Source organism: Pseudophryne corroboree, chromosome 11 (genome assembly GCF_028390025.1).
Source record: "Pseudophryne corroboree isolate aPseCor3 chromosome 11, aPseCor3.hap2, whole genome shotgun sequence".
Taxonomy (NCBI): Eukaryota; Metazoa; Chordata; class Amphibia; order Anura; family Myobatrachidae; genus Pseudophryne; species Pseudophryne corroboree.
In genome coordinates, this window is record NC_086454.1 from 343,350,047 (window position 1) to 343,365,804 (window position 15,758).

A 15,758-nucleotide genomic window follows, 5' to 3' on the forward strand; every position below is an offset into this window, starting at 1 on the left:
CACACCTCAAATTAAAAAACTGGATTTTTGGTGAGCACCATTAAAACCATTTGGGGGACCCTGTACACTGCACACGAGGTTAGGAATGCTAGTATTACAATTTAATTATGTCTGTATAAAATCTCCTTCCCTATACCCAAGCAGTTTCCCGAATACCACCATTACAGGCCAGGTTTCAAGGATAGTAGCACAGGTGACTTTAGTACCTCAGTCAATAGATTTGACCATCTGGACTGAAACATGGATAGACTTTCAACTTGGACTGTAATAGTGGAGTTTGGAAAACTAAAGGATAGTCCGTATAAAAGTATAATGCATTCTTAGAGAAACTAAGAGAAAACATATTGAGAAAACAATTGCTCTTAATGGACAATCTTGACTCTGTTGCGGACCAAAGACCCAAGTTGCAGGACTACTGCTCCCAGACCAAGAGACCTGCTTCAGTCATTACTACGGTTCAATGCCATCTGGAGAATGTTATCCCCTGGTTCAATGCTTCTCTTTTTAACCACCTGTGTCTTGTGCCAAAGATAAAATTAAATTATTGGTCAGCAAAGGTTATGAGTGGATACTGACCAATTCCTCAGAATACAGATTTGGAATTTGGAGTGAAGTCTGCCATTTTGTCTGAAAGGCAAAGACCATCTTTCCCAGAAGCTTCATGAACAAGTGCACAAGAGTCTAGAAACCCGACTAACTCCTGCAGATCTGCAATGTTTTCTGTCAGAAACACTGATTCTATTTCCATAATCACCGCCTGAAAACCAATTGTCTAGGTAAGAACCATGTCAAACTTCTTGCAATTTATTATCCATCCCTAGGACTCCAAGACTGCCGTCTCTCTCTGGAGATCCTGCTTTTATTAGAAAATAGTCCAGATGAGATCTTATTCATAACGGACTTGACTGCTGTGACCGCTACAGCTCCAAGTGTGTTCACAAAAGGTAGAGCACAAAAAAATAAGATTTTACTTACCGGTAAATCTATTTCTCGTAGTCCGTAGAGGATGCTGGGACTCCGTAAGGACCATGGGGAATAGACGGGCTCTGCAGGAGATAGGGCACTTTAAGAAAGCTTTGGATTCTGGGTGTGCACTGGCTCCTCCCTCTATGCCCCTCCTCCAGACCTCAGTTAGGGAAACTGTGCCCAGAGGAGATGGACAGTACGAGGAAGGATTTTTGTAAATCTAAGGGCGAGATTTATACCAGCCACACCGTATAACTTATGATAAACTTACCCAGTTAACAGTATGAACAACATAGCCACGGTATCACCGAAAACTATAACATAACCCTTATGTAAGCAATAACTATATACAAGTATTGCAGAAGAAGTCCGCACTTGGGACGGGCGCCCAGCATCCTCTACGGACTACGAGAAATAGATTTACCGGTAAGTAAAATCTTATTTTCTCTAACGTCCTTGAGGATGCTGGGACTCCGTAAGGACCATGGGGATTATACCAAAGCTCCCAAACGGGCGGGAGAGTGCGGATGACTCTGCAGCACCGATTGAGCAAAACAGGAGGTCCTCCTCAGCCAGGGTATCAAACTTATAGAACTTTGCAAAGGTGTTTGTCCCCGACAAAGTAGCTGCTCGGCACAACTGTAATGCAGAGTCCCCCCTCGGGCAGCCGCCCAAGAAGAGCCCACTTTCCTAGAGGAGTGGGCCTTAACCGATTTCGGTAACGGCAATCCTGCCGTAGAATGCGCCTGCTGAATCGTGTTACAGATCCAGCGAGCAATAGTCTGCTTTGAAGCAGGGGCGCCAACCTTGTTGGCCGCATACAGAACAAACAAAGCTTCAGTCTTCCTGATCCGAGCCGTTCTGGTCACATAAATCTTCAAAGCCCTGACTACATCCAGGGACTCTGAATCCTCCAAGTCCCTTGTAGCCACAGGCACGACAATAGGTTGGTTCACATGAAAAGATGAGGCCACTTTTGGCAGAAAGTTAGGACGAGTCCTCAACTCTGCCCTATCCACGTGAAAAACCAAGTATGGGCCTTTATGGACCCTAATTTTAGGCCCAAGGTCACTCCTGTTTGAAGGAAGTGAAGTAGACGGCCCAAATGGAACTCCTCCGTAGGAGCAGCTCTGGCCTCACACCAAGAAACATATTTCCGCCATATACGGTGATAATGTTTCAACGTCACGTCTTTCCTAGCCTTGATCAGGGTAGGAAGGACTTCCTCCGGAATTCCTTTTTCCGATAGGATCCGGCGTTCAACCATGGCGTCAAACGCAGCCGCGGTAAGTCTTGGAACAGACAGGGCCCCTGCTGCAGCAGGTCCTGCCGTAGAGGAAGAGGCCACGGATCTTCTGTGAGCAACTCTTGCAGTTCCGGATACCAAGTCCTCCGTGGCCAATCTGGAACAATGAGGATTGTTCTGACCCTGCTTATTCTTACAATTCTCAACACCTTGGGTATGAGAGGAAGAGGAGGAAACACATAGACTGATCTGAACACCCAAGGTGTCACCAGAGCGTCTACCGCTACCGCCTGAGGGTCCCTTGACCTGGCGCAATACCGCTTTAGCTTTTTGTTGAGACGGGACGCCATCATGTCTATTTGAGGCAGGCCCCACCGATCCGCGATCTGTGCAAAGACTTCTTGATGAAGTCCCCACTCCCCCGGATGCAGGTCGTGCCTGCTGAGGAAGTCCGCCTCCCAGTTGTACACCCCCGGGATGAACACCGCTGACAGCGCGCTTACATGGCCTTCCGCCCAGCGTAGAATCCTGGTCGCTTCTGCCATGGCCACTCTGCTCCTTGTTCCGCCTTGGCGGTTTATATGAGCCACTGCCGTGACATTGTCTGACTGAATCAGAACCGGTCTTCTCCGAAGTAAGTTCTCCGCTTGACGCAGGGCGTTGTATATGGCCCTCAACTCCAGGACGTTGATGTGGAGACAAGTCTCCAGGCTTGACCAGAGACCTTGGAAATTTCTTCCCAGTGCCACTGCTCGGCAGCCTCGGAGGCTTGCGTCCGTGGTCACCAGGACCCAGTCCTGAATGCCGAACCTACGACCCTCTAGAAGGTGAGCACTGTGCAGCCACCACAGGAAAGATACCCTGGTCCTGGGAGACAGGGTGATCCTTTGATGCATTTGTAAATGGGACCCGGACCACTTGTCCAAGAGGTCCCATTGAAAAGTCCTTGCATGGAATCAGCCAAAAGGGATGGCCTCGTATGAAGCCATCATCTTCCCCAGGACCCGCGTGCACTAATGCACTGAAACCTTCTTTGGTTTCAAAAGGTTCCTGACCATGGTCATGAGTTCCTGAACCTTTTTGATCGGAAGAAAAACCTTTTTCTGGTCTGTGTCTAGAATCAGGCCCAGAAAGGTCAGACGCGTTGTAGGAACTAGCTGGGACTTCGGTATATTGAGAATCCAGCCGTGTAGCTGCAACGTCTTCATGGACAGAGACACGCTGTCCAGCAACTTCTCCCGAGATCTCGCCTTTATTAGGAGATCGTCCAAGTATGGGATAATTGTGACCCCCTGCCTGCGCAGGAACGCCATCATTTCCGCCATTACCTTGGTGAAAACCCTCAGGGCCGTGGAATCCCAAACGGCAACGTCTGAAATTGGTAGTGAAAGTCCTGCACTGCAAATCTCAGGAACGCCTGATGGAGGGAGGGGGGGGGGAATATTGGAACATGAAGGTATGCATCCTTTATGTCCAGGGACACCATCCAATCCCCCCCCCCTCCAGGCTGGCGATGACCGCCCGGAGTGATTCTATTTTGAACTTGAACCTTTTCAAGTACAAGTTCAGAGATTTTAGGTTTAAAATGGGCCTGACCGAACCGTCTGGTTTCGGGACCACAAACAGGGTTGAATAATATCCCTCTCCCTGCTGGAGATGAGGAACTGTGACAATCACCTGTTGAACATACAATTTTTGGATTGCTGTCAACACTGACCCCCTCTCTGATGGGGAAGTCGGCAGAGCCGATTTGAAAAACCGGCGAGGAGGCAAGTCTTCGACTTCTAGCCTGTATCCCTGAGCAACAATCTCTACTGCCCAGGGATCCACCTGCGATTGAACCCAGACGAGCCCCCACCAGATCTGCCTCCCCCCGGGAAGCCCCAGCGTCATGCGGTGGACTTTGCAGACGCAGGGGAGGACTTCTGCTCCTGGGAACTAGCTGTGTGCAGCTTCTTTCCCCTGCCTTTCCCTCTGGCAACAAAGGACGATCCCCGCACCTTCTTGTTTTTATTGGAACGAAAGGACTGCATTTGATAATGAGGTGTCTTCTTAGTATGCTGCGGGGGGACATAAGGTAAGAAATTCGACTTACCAGCCGTAGCGACAAGGTCCGAGAGGCCGTCTCCAAACAACTCCTCCCCCTAGTACGGCAAGGACTCCATGTGCCGCCTAGAATCGGCATCTCCCTTCCACTGCAGGGTCCACAGGAGTCGCCGAGCAGAAATAGACATAGCATTTATTCTGGAGCTTAATAAACAAATGTCTCTCTGAGCATCTCTCATATACAAGGCAGCATCTCTGATATGCTCTAAGGTCATTTGAATGGCATCCCTATCTAAAGGTGTCAATCTCCGCAGATAAGGACTCTGCCCATGCCACAACCGCACTACAAACCCAGGCCGACGCCATAGCCGGTCTAGCAATAGTACCCGAGTGTAAATGTGCTTCAAGGTCATTTCCTGCCTGCAATCAGCCGGTTCCTTGAGGGAAGCCGTATCCTGAGAAGGCAGTGCCACCTTTTTGGACAAGCGTGTCAGCGCCTTGTCCACTTTAGGCGAAGATTCCCAGCATATCCTATCAGTTTGTGGAAAAGGATACGCCATGAGAATCCTTTTGGGAACTTGTGGTCTCCTATCTGGAGAGTCCCAAGCCTTTTCGCACAATTCACTTAATTCAAATGATGATGGAAAAGTGACTTCAGGCTTTTTCTCTTTATACATTTGTACCCTCGTGTCAGGGACAGGGGGGGGGGGGGGGGGGGGTTCCTCAGTAATATGCAAAACCTCTTTAATGGCCATAATCATGTACCGAATACCTTTTGCCACCTTCGGCTGTAATTTTGCATCTTCATAGTCGACACTAGAGTCAGAATCTGTGTCGGTATCTGTGTCATCGATCTGGGATATGGTGCGCTTCTGAGACCCCGACGGGCCTGGCGCCACAGGGACAGGCATGGACTGGGTACCTGACTGATCCCTAGCTTCTGCCTTGTCTAACCTTTTATGCAATAGATTGACATTGGCATTCAAGACATTCAGCATATCCACCCATTCCGGTGTCGGCGTTGACGACGGCGACCTGACATTCAAACACTCCCCCTCCACAATATGCAAGCCTTCCTCGTCAAACATGTCGACACACGCGTACCGACACTTCACACACACAAGGAACCCCTTTTCTGAAGACCGTATCCCTGTCAAGGCCCTTTGGAGAGAGAGTATGCCAGCACACACCCCAGTGCAATAACCCTGGAGACCAACACAAATTGTTTTTCCCCAGCAGCGCTGTGTAATATGTAAACCGCCAATTATGTGCCCCCCCCCCTCTCTTTTAAGCACCCTTTCACCGTGTGTAAGCAGGGGAGAGTCCGGGGAGCTTCCTCTCAGCAGTGCTGTGGAGAGAAAATGGCGCTGGTGAGTGCTGAGGGAGAAGCCCCGCCCCCTCGACGGCAGGCTTCTGTCCCGCTCAAACTTAGTAAAATATGGCGGGGGCTCTTTTATATACATGTACAGAGCCCACCTGTACATGTATATAGTCTTTTTGCCATGCAGAGGCTTATATTGCTGCCCAGGGCCGGCCCCCCCCCCCCCCCCCCGCGCCCTGCACCTTTACAGTGACCGGAGTGTGTGAGGTGTATGGGAGCAATGACGCACAGCTGCAGTGCTGTGCGTTACCTCAGTGAAGCTGAAGGCTTCTGCCGCCTGACGACTTCTGTCTTCTGTACTTCTGGCTCTGTGAGGAGAACGGCGGCGCGGCTCCGGGGGTGGACGCCCAGTAAGAACCTGCGTTCACCCCCTCTGGAGCTAATGGTGTCCAGTAGCCGAGGAAGCAGAGCCTATCTTTGACAAGAAGGTCTGCTCCTCTATCCTCAGTCCCTCGATGCAGGGAGCCTGTTGCCAGCAGTGCTCCCTGTGAAAAAGTAGTAAAAAGTAGAAAGAAAAATCCAAACAAAAATGCTTTTAGGCAGAGAACTCAGGAGAGCTCTCTGCAGTGCACCCATCTTGCTCTGGGCACAGTGTAAAACTGAGGTCTGGAGGAGGGGCATAGAGGGAGGAGCCAGTGCACACCCAGAATCCAAAGCTTTCTTAAAGTGCCCTATCTCCTGCGGAGCCCGTCTATTCCCCATGGTCCTTACCGAGTCCCAGCATCCTCAAGGACGTTAGAGAAATTGAAAAGGACAATCTCTTACTGTAAGTCTGAGAAGAGACTGATGCTCCTAACAAACTGGACTAGGTAGAAAAACATCCTTTGTGTGTCTAAAGAAGGAACCTTCCTGCCCCCAAACCGCAGATTACAGAGACCATACAGACTCCATCTAGAACCAGGCAAAAGTCTTCAAGTTCAAAATGGGTCGATTACATTAGATCTGGCCTCTGCACAAAAAAAAAAAAAAAAAAGGTTTGGAGTAGAACCCCAATTCCCTCTGGTCCCTGAGAACTTATAGCCAGTCTTTGCTTTGTCTGTTGGGACTTTTGTTGAAATAAATCTCCTGGACGGAGATACACTGAGATTCAAGGCATAACTAGCTCAATGTTCCCAGTCACCCAAGTATCTACTGCATTTGTAGGACAAACCGTTTCTTTCAACGACCTTCCACCCCAGTTGGAACATACTGAGAGATCTGGCTGTCATGCATCATGTTTGTCGGAAATTTTGTGTCCTCATCCCTCCTGGATGCTCCCGCCCGCCTACCTCTCCTTGATTTAAAAGGAATCTCCTATGACAATACCCACCAGCGTCACTTAAGGCCTGTTGACTAAAGCCAAAACATTTATCTTTTGCCATAAGGAACAAAACCCGGGCACCTCTACCCACTGATGCACACAAAAAAATAAATAAATAAGATTTTAAACCTACCGGTAAATCTATTTCTCCTAGTCCGTAGAGGATGCTGGGGACTCCGTAAGGACCATGGGGGTATAGACGGGCTCCGCAGGAGATAGGGCACCTAAAAAGAACTTTGACTATGGGTGTGCACTGGCTCCTCCCTCTATGCCCCTCCTCCAGACCTCAGTTAGAGAACTGTGCCCAGAGGAGATGGACAATACAAGGAAGGATTTAGCAATCCAAGGGCAAGATTCATACCAGCCCACACCAATCATACCATCTAACCTGGAACATACATAACCAGTTAACAGTACGAACAAACAGTAGTAACAGTCCAAGACCTATTCCAACTGTAACATAACCCTTATGTAAGCAACAACTATATACAAGTCTTGCAGAGTTTCCGAACTGGGACGGGCGCCCAGCATCCTCTACGGACTAGGAGAAAGATTTACCGGTAGGTTTAAAATCTTATTTTCTCTTATGTCCTAGAGGATGCTGGGGACTCCGTAAGGACCATGGGGTTTATACCAAAGCATCCAATCGGGCGGGAGAGTGCGTATGACTCTGTAGCACCGACTGAGCAAACGCTAGGTCCTCATCAGCCAAGGTATCAAACTTGTAGAATTTAGCCAAAGTGTTTGACCCCGACCAAGTCGCCGCTCGGCAAAGCTGTAATGCCGAGACGCCTCGGGCAGCCGCCCAAGAGGAGCCCACCTTCCTAGTGGAATGGGCTTTAACTGAATTTGGTACCGGCAATCCAGCCGTAGAATGAGCCTGCTGAATCGTATTACAGATCCAGCGAGCAATAGTCTGCTTCGAAGCAGGTGCGCCAATCCTATTAGCAGCATACAGGACAAACAGAGCCTCTGTTTTCCTAATTTTAGCCGTTCTGGCTACATAAATCTTTAAGGCCCTGACTACATCCAGGGATCTGGAATCCTCCAGGTCACTTGTAGCCACAGGCACCACAATGGGTTGATTCATATGGAATGAAGAAACCATTTTAGGCAAAAATTGCGGACGTGTCCTCAATTCAGCTCGATCCACATGAAAAATCAAGTAGGGGCTCTTGTGTGACAAAGCCGCCAATTCAGACACTCGCCTTGCTGACGCCAAGGCCAACAGCATGACTACCTTCCAGGTAAGAAATTTCAACTCAACCTTGTTAAGCGGTTCAAACCAGTGTGATTTTAAGAACTGCAACACCACGTTCAGGTCCCATGGTGCCACTGGAGGCACAAAAGGGGGCTGGATATGCAGCACTCCCTTTACAAACGTCTGGACTTCTGGAAGAGAAGCCAATTTCCTTCTGAAAGAAAATCGAGAGGGACGAAATCGGAACCTTAAGAGAGCCTAATTTCAGGCCCATATCCACTCCTGTCTGTAGGAAGTGTAGAAAACGACCCAGATGAAAATCTTCCGTAGGCGCATTCTTGGTCTCACACCAAGACACATACTTTCGCCAGATACGGTGATAATGCTTAACAGTCACCTCCTTCCTAGCCTTTATTAAAGTAGGGATGACGTCTTCCGGAATCCCCTTTTTTCGCTAGGATTCGGCGTTCAACCGCCATGCCGTCAAACGTAGCCGCGGTAAGTCTTGAAATACACAGGGCCCCTGTTGCAACAGGTCTTCCCTCAGAGGAAGAGGCCAGGGATCTCCTGTGAGCATCTCTTGTAGATCTGAGTACCAGGCCCTTCGAGGCCAGTCTGGGACAACGAGTATTGTCTGTACGTTTCTTTGCCTTATGATCCTCAACACTTTTGTGATGAGAGGAAGAGGAGGAAACACGTAGACAGATTTGAACAGCCACGGTGTTATCAGAGCATCTACTGCCACTGCCTGAGGGTCCCGAGACCTGGCACAATACCTCCGAAGCTTTTTGTTGAGTCGTGACGCCATCATGTCTATTTGAGGAGTTCCCCAAAGACGTGTTATGTCTGCAAAGACTTCTTGATGAAGACCCCACTCTCCTGGATGGAGATAGTGTCTGCTGAGGAAGTCTGCTTCCCAGTTGTCCACTCCCGGAATGAAGACAGCCGACAGAGCGCTTACATGATTTTCCGCCCAGCGAAGAATCCTTGTGGCTTCTGCCATCGCAACTCTGCTTCTTGTCCCGCCTTGGCGGTTCACATGAGCCACTGCTGTGACATTGTCTGATTGAATCAGAACCGGTAGGTTTCGAAGAAGACTCTCCGCTTGTCGAAGGCCGTTGTAAATGGCCCTGAGTTCCAACACATTGATGTGTAGACAGGACTCCTGGTCTGACCAAAGACCCTGAAATTTTTTTCCCTGTGTGACCGTTCCCCATCCTCGGAGGCTCGCGTCCGTGGTAACCAGGATCCAATCCTGAATTCCGAACCTGGAGGTGAGCACTTTGCAACCACCACAGGAGGGACACTCTGGCCCCTGGGGACAGAGTTATTTTCCGATGTAAGTGCAGATGGGACCCGGACCACTTGTCCAGAAGGTCCCATTGAAAAGTCCTTGCATGGAACCTTCCGAAGGGAATGGCCTCGTAGGCCGCCACCATTTTTCCCAGAACTCAAGTGCATTGGTGAACTGACACCCTTTTCGGTTTTAGCAGGTCTCTGACCATGTTCTGGATGTCCTGGGCTTTCTCTATTGGGAGGAAGACCTTCATTTGTTCCGTATCCAGTATCATACCTAGGAACGGTAGTCGAGTTGTCGGAATCAACTGTGACTTCGGTAGATTTAGAATCCAACCGTGTTGCTGGAGCACTCTCAGAGAGCGCGCCACACCGCTCAGCAATTTCTCTCTTGATCTCGCTTTTATCAGGAGATCGTCCAAGTATGGGATAATTGGGACTCCATGCTTGCGCAGGACCACCATCATTTCCGCCATTATCTTGGTGAAAATCCTCGGGGCCGTGGAGAGTCCAAACGGCAACGTCTGAAATTGGTAAGGACAATCCTGTACAGCGAATCTCAGGTATTCCTGATGGGGGGCATATATGGGGACATGAAGGTACGCATCCTTTATGTCCAGAGACACCATAAACTCCCCCTCCTCCATGTTGGCTATTATCGCTCTGAGAGATTCCATTTTGAATTTGAATCTTTTTATGTACAGGTTTAGGGATTTCAGATTCAAAATAGGTCTGACCGAACCGTCCGGTTTCGGGACCACAAATAGGGTTTTGTAGTAACCTCTTCCCTGCTGGTGCAGGGGAACCTTGATTATCACTTGCTGTATACACAGCGTTTGAATTGCAGCTAACACTATATCCCTTTCCGATGTGGAAGCTGGTAGGGCCGATTTGAAAAATCGGCGCGGGGTCACCTCCTCGAATTCCAATTTGTAACCCTGGGAAAGTATTTCCAACACCCAGGGATTCAGGTCCGAACTGACCCAGGCCTGACTGAAAAGTCGAAGACGTGCCCCCACCGGTGCGGACTCCCTCAGGGGAGCCCCAGCGTCATGCTGTGGGTTTTGAAGCAGCCGGGGAGGACTTTTGTTCCTGGGCACCTGTCGAAGCAGGTGCTCTCTTGCCTCTGCCCTTACCTCTGGCGAGGAAAGAGGATCCCCCACCTCTTCTGGACTTGTGCAACCGAAAGGACTGCATCTGATAGGGTGTTACTTTCTTTTGCTGTTGGGGAATATATGGTAAAAAATTTGATTTACCTGCTGTAGCTGTGGAAACCAGGTCCGTCAGCCCATCCCCAAACAATACATCACCCTTATAGGGTAGTACTTCCATATGTTTTTTGGAATCCGCATCACCCGTCCATTGGCGAGTCCATAAGGATCTTCTCGCTGAGATAGACATGGCATTGGCCCTAGAAGCTAGCAATCCAATGTCCCTTTGAGCATCCCTCATAAATAAGACTGCGTCTTTTATATGGGCTAGAGTTAAGAATATAGTATCCTTATCCATATTATCAAATTGATCTGTCAGCTCTTCTGTCCAAGCTGCAATTGCGCTACACACCCATGCCGACGCAATTGTCGGTCTTAGCACAGCACCCGTATGAGAATACACTTTAAGGTAGTTTCTTGCCTGCGATCTGCAGGGTCCTTAAGGGCCGCTGTGTCAGGAGATGGTAGCGCCACTTTCTTGGACAAGCGCGTCAGGGCCTTGTCCACAGTGGGGGATGATTCCCAAATCTCCCTGTCCTGCTTAGGGAAGGGGTATGCCATATAAATTCTTTTGGGGATCTGCGGTCTCTTTTCCGGAGTCTCCCAAGCTTTTCCAAAGAAATCATTTAATTGATGAGATGCGGGAAAATTAATAATCTCTTTCCCTTAAACATGTGTACCCTTGTGTCAGGGACCGAGGGTTCATCCTCAATATGCAACACATCCCTTATTGCCACAATCATACACTGAATGGTTTTAGTCACCCTAGGGTGCAATTTTACTTTGTCGTAGTCGACACTGGAATCAGAATCCGTGTCGGTAGTAGTGTCTTGTGTTAAGGGATGCTTTTGAGACCCCAACGGGCCCTGTGAGTCGGTCCAATCCGTGGATTGACCTCCTGATGTCCCCCCAATTCATCCTTATCAAGCCTTTTATGTAAAGATGCCACACTTACATTCAACATATGCCACATGTCCATCCAATCTGGAGTCGGCACAACCGACGGGGACACACCACTCATTTGCTCCACCTCCTCCTTGGAGAAGCCTTCCGCCTCAGACATGTCGACACACACGTACCGACACCCCACACACACAGGGAATAACCTATAAGGGGACAAAACCCCAACCAGGCCCTGAGAGAGAGTATGCCAGCACACACCAGCGCTTAAAAACACTGGAAAAAAATATGACCAGATAGCGCTTTTTTTATATATAATATACCAATTCTCACTCACTGCGTCGCTAATGTGCCCCCCTCCTCTTTTTTCCAGCCTGTGAAGTTCAGCAGGGGAGAGACCAGGGAGCCAGCGTTCATGCATGCAGCTTCTGTGGAGAAAATGGCGCTGGTTAGTGCTGAGGATCAAGCCCCGCCCACCCGACGGCGGGCTTCGGTCCCAGTGACTTTTCTATTAAAATGGCGGGGGATCTTAGATTTACTGCCTCCTCAGCCTAATCTATCTGAATTTGCCCAAAAGTGAGGAATATTGCTGCCCAGGGCGCCCCCCCCTGCGCCCTTCAGTGCTGCTCTGTGTGTGTGTGACTGGGAGCAATGGCGCACAGCTTACCTCATGAAGATCTGATGTCTTCTGCCGCCTAAGATGTCTTCTGCCTTCTCATACTCACCCGGCTTCTATCTTCGGCATCTGTGAGGAGGACGGCGGCGCGGCTCCGGGACGAACCCCAGGTGAGACCTGTGTTCCGACTCCCTCTGTAGCTAATGGTGTCCAGTAGCCTTAGAAGCAGTGCCCAACTTGACGAGCCAGCTCTGCTTCTCTCTCCTCAGTCCCATGATGCAGGGAGCCTGTTGCCAACAGGACTCCCTGAAAATAAAAAACCTAAAATTATTTTTCAGCAGAAAACTCTGGAGAGCTCTCTGCAGTGCACCCATTCTCCTCTGGGCACAAGATCTAACCGAGGTCTGGAGGAGGGGCATAGAGGGAGGAGCCAGTGCACACCCATAGTAAAAGTTATTTTTAGGTGCCCTATCTCCTGCGGAGCCCGTCTATACCCCCATGGTCCTTACGGAGTCCCCAGCATCCTCTAGGACGTAAGAGAAAACTACTTTTTCCCCATGACTTCTGAAATTCTTCTATCCAGCTCAGCCCCAAACAATCAATACCCCTTTAACGTGCAAAACCTCAAGAGACCTTTGTTTCTGCATCAGCCGACCAGAACATGATCCGGATAATAAGTCTATCCACCACGGCTAAAGCTTCTGAGAAATATTCTGAAGATACCTTAATCGGATGTGTTGTAGCCAATAATTCTAAGGGCAACCTGTCGGAATGGCTTACCCAACTGTGGCCTTGGTGACCCAGACTGTTGCCAAACTATGTTTTAAAGGATGAAGGTCCCAGGTTGCAGAATTCGCTTTCAGCGTTATTCAGGCAATGGATTTGCAAAACAGCCAAGAGCCCTTCCGACAGTAGATCCTCTGCACTTGGGTCCACACAGTGAGTGATGCACTGCACTTAGGGTTGCCACCTCATCCATTTTAATTCTGGACATTAACTACACAGGTACTGTGGCTGATTAAAACCAGGTGAAATGGAGTCTTGAAGTCAGCCAGCCACAGAACCTGTGTAATTAATACGTGTCCAGAATTAAAGGGATGAGGTGGCAACCCTAGCTGCACTGACGAGTGTTGGACTTGTTGACACATTCTTCGGCCATCACACAATCCAGGCTGCCCCTTCACTGAAGCCGGTAGATGGTCTGAGCAGCTATTTTCCGCTGGGTCTTGTGGTTCGTCTGATATGCAATCACTAGGATTACGGTCCCTGATGTGCACACCCCCTCCTGTCAGCCACCATCGTCCGTCAGCTTCTCAGTCCACTAGAGGGGGCAGTAGCAATGAAACAGAACTCCATCTTGGAAGTCATGTAAATCTGCAAGCTGCATTGCGCAATCCGTTTGCCTGCGGGACGGTTTACAGCACATAATGTGTATGCCAGTTGTCCTAGAAGGGAAGGAGGGGGTGGCAGAACCAAGGAGAGCAAAGCAAGGTCATGGCACTCTAGATAGTCAGGTGGAAGTCAGGAGACAGACACTTCTCCAGAGACTACACAATAAACTTCTGTACAGTGATACAGCCGTGGGCAGAGACGGGAGATAAGATGCTGTAAACAGAGGACTGCTTTTGGTTCCTCAAAATAAGGGACTGGACAAAGAAATGCTACAGCCTGTGTATCTGAACACGTGGACACTTACCTTCTCTGTAGTGAGGATACCGTCATTTGTATCGGGGTCTGTGCGGATAGAGAAAACGACTCCTTCATTGCCCTTTATTATTTTATAGACCGCTCGCCAGGCGGGAGAATTCTGCTCGTCGCTGTCCGTAACGGTCAGTCGCTGAACTTCAAATCCCTTCTCGTTTTCTGGCACCAGCGCAGTGTACTGTTAAAGAGAACACAAGTCAGACGATAGTTCTCGCAGTGATTCTTAGGATAACGGATTGATGTTAGTCACATGCACATGGACGCACTTTAGCACAAGATTGGTCTGTCTGGGGTAACTGGTTAGGGCAATATCAGGCCAGTGTAGAAGTCACTTTGCACCATTGCTGCAATCATTCCGCCCTGTACATAGTGCATTTGCTGCAGTCTAGAACCGTAAGCCATTAGCTATAAAAAGGAGACTTCTGGCGAGCTTTAAGACTAATACTAGACACTGACCACAGGGGCTTCCAGTACTTGTACATCTAAATGAAACTAGGAGCTATTTATCAACCTGGTTTTTCATAGGATTATTCAGAAACTTCACTTTCTGCTTAGTTCTGTGTATCAGGACTTTCTACCAACAGCCTACTGCAGATTTCCCAGAAGTCTCATACAGAAGGAGAACCGCCGCTGCAGACCCCGTTATTGTCAACTGGGACCGCAGCCTGACCCCTATTTTGTTTATGGCTACTGAAGCATTCTCACAGGAGAGGGAGTCTTGTGATCCCTCTCCCACAGCCGATGCCTGGCTCCTGAAAAAGGCCCTGCGTGGACATTTGTGATACATTCCTGGGGGGGTGGGGTGGGGGGGATCTGAGGAATGTAACCTGCACGGGCAGCGGTTAGCACTGCCACTGTCTAGATGAGCTCTAGTTAGTACATAGGAGGTACATCTCTGTAAAAAATAAAAAAAAAATAAAATAATAATTAAAAAAATTAAAGTCCGTTGCTAATAATCGCAATTATGATTATGAGCCTCAGATCTGTGTAAAAAGGGCTCCAATATGAGCAGCTGCGGCTATTCCTCCCGCCATGTCTGGTTATGCGCTATCTGCAATTTAGTACGCGTGTTATTCCAATACCTGAGCGAGAAGAGTCACAGCCGAGCGCCTCAATATACAGATCAGCTACGTCTGCGAGGCAACGAGGACCGTCAATGGAAAGACCAGAGGCGGAACACCTCAGTCATGCAGAGCGCCTGGCACCGTCTGGCACAAGGACACCCGGGGACCACCTGCACTATGACTGGTTGGCGATTACCAGGGTTTAATGGAATAACCCCCCCCGCCACCCCCACATACATACTGGACAACTTACCGTCACAGGATCAAACACTGGGGCGTTATCGTTGGAGTCGGTGATCTGGATAATGGCTATGCCGGTTGAGGACAGTCCTGTGCCCTCCATGTCTGCCACCTGCAGCGTCAGTTTGTACTGCGGAATTCTCTGCAGGAACAGATACAGGGTTAGCTGGGCCGGAGGCAGATTCATTCTGTGGGGCAGATTTATCAAGCCTGGAGACGGCATAAGGAAGAGATAAGCCAGTGATAACTGGAAGGTGAAAATTGTACCAGCCAATCCACTCCTAACTGTTAATTTACATATTGGAGCTGATTGGCTGGTGCATGATCACTGGTTTATCACTTCCTTATGCCGTCTCCAGGTTACTACATCTGCCTCCATTGTGTGTACGTTAAAGTGATGAGCGCCCAACCTCTCTGTCCAGCCCCGTGCCAATTACGCTGATCACACCAGTCACACTATTGATGGTGAAAAGTCCTGGAATGGGGTCCTCCGGCTCCTGCTTGAGAATGGCATACCCCAGAATGGCATTGTCGGTGGTGGGGTCATCAGCGTCTGTAGCAGATACGGTCATCACAGACGTACCTGT

The 15,758-nt window shown here is 49.3% G+C and overlaps 1 protein-coding gene across 1 annotated transcript in view; it reads right to left on the bottom strand.

Annotated features, from left to right (window-relative positions):
• Positions 1 to 15,758, bottom strand: part of LOC134969763 (EP-cadherin-like) — a 47,083-nt gene that overhangs the window by 3,935 nt on the left and 27,390 nt on the right. The window contains exons 7-9 of the mRNA XM_063945923.1: positions 15,582 to 15,754; positions 15,185 to 15,313; positions 13,860 to 14,045 (exon numbers count right to left, since the gene is read on the bottom strand). Of these exons, the coding sequence (XP_063801993.1) occupies positions 13,860 to 14,045; positions 15,185 to 15,313; positions 15,582 to 15,754 (488 nt within the window). The remainder of the gene's footprint in view (positions 1 to 13,859; positions 14,046 to 15,184; positions 15,314 to 15,581; positions 15,755 to 15,758) is intronic.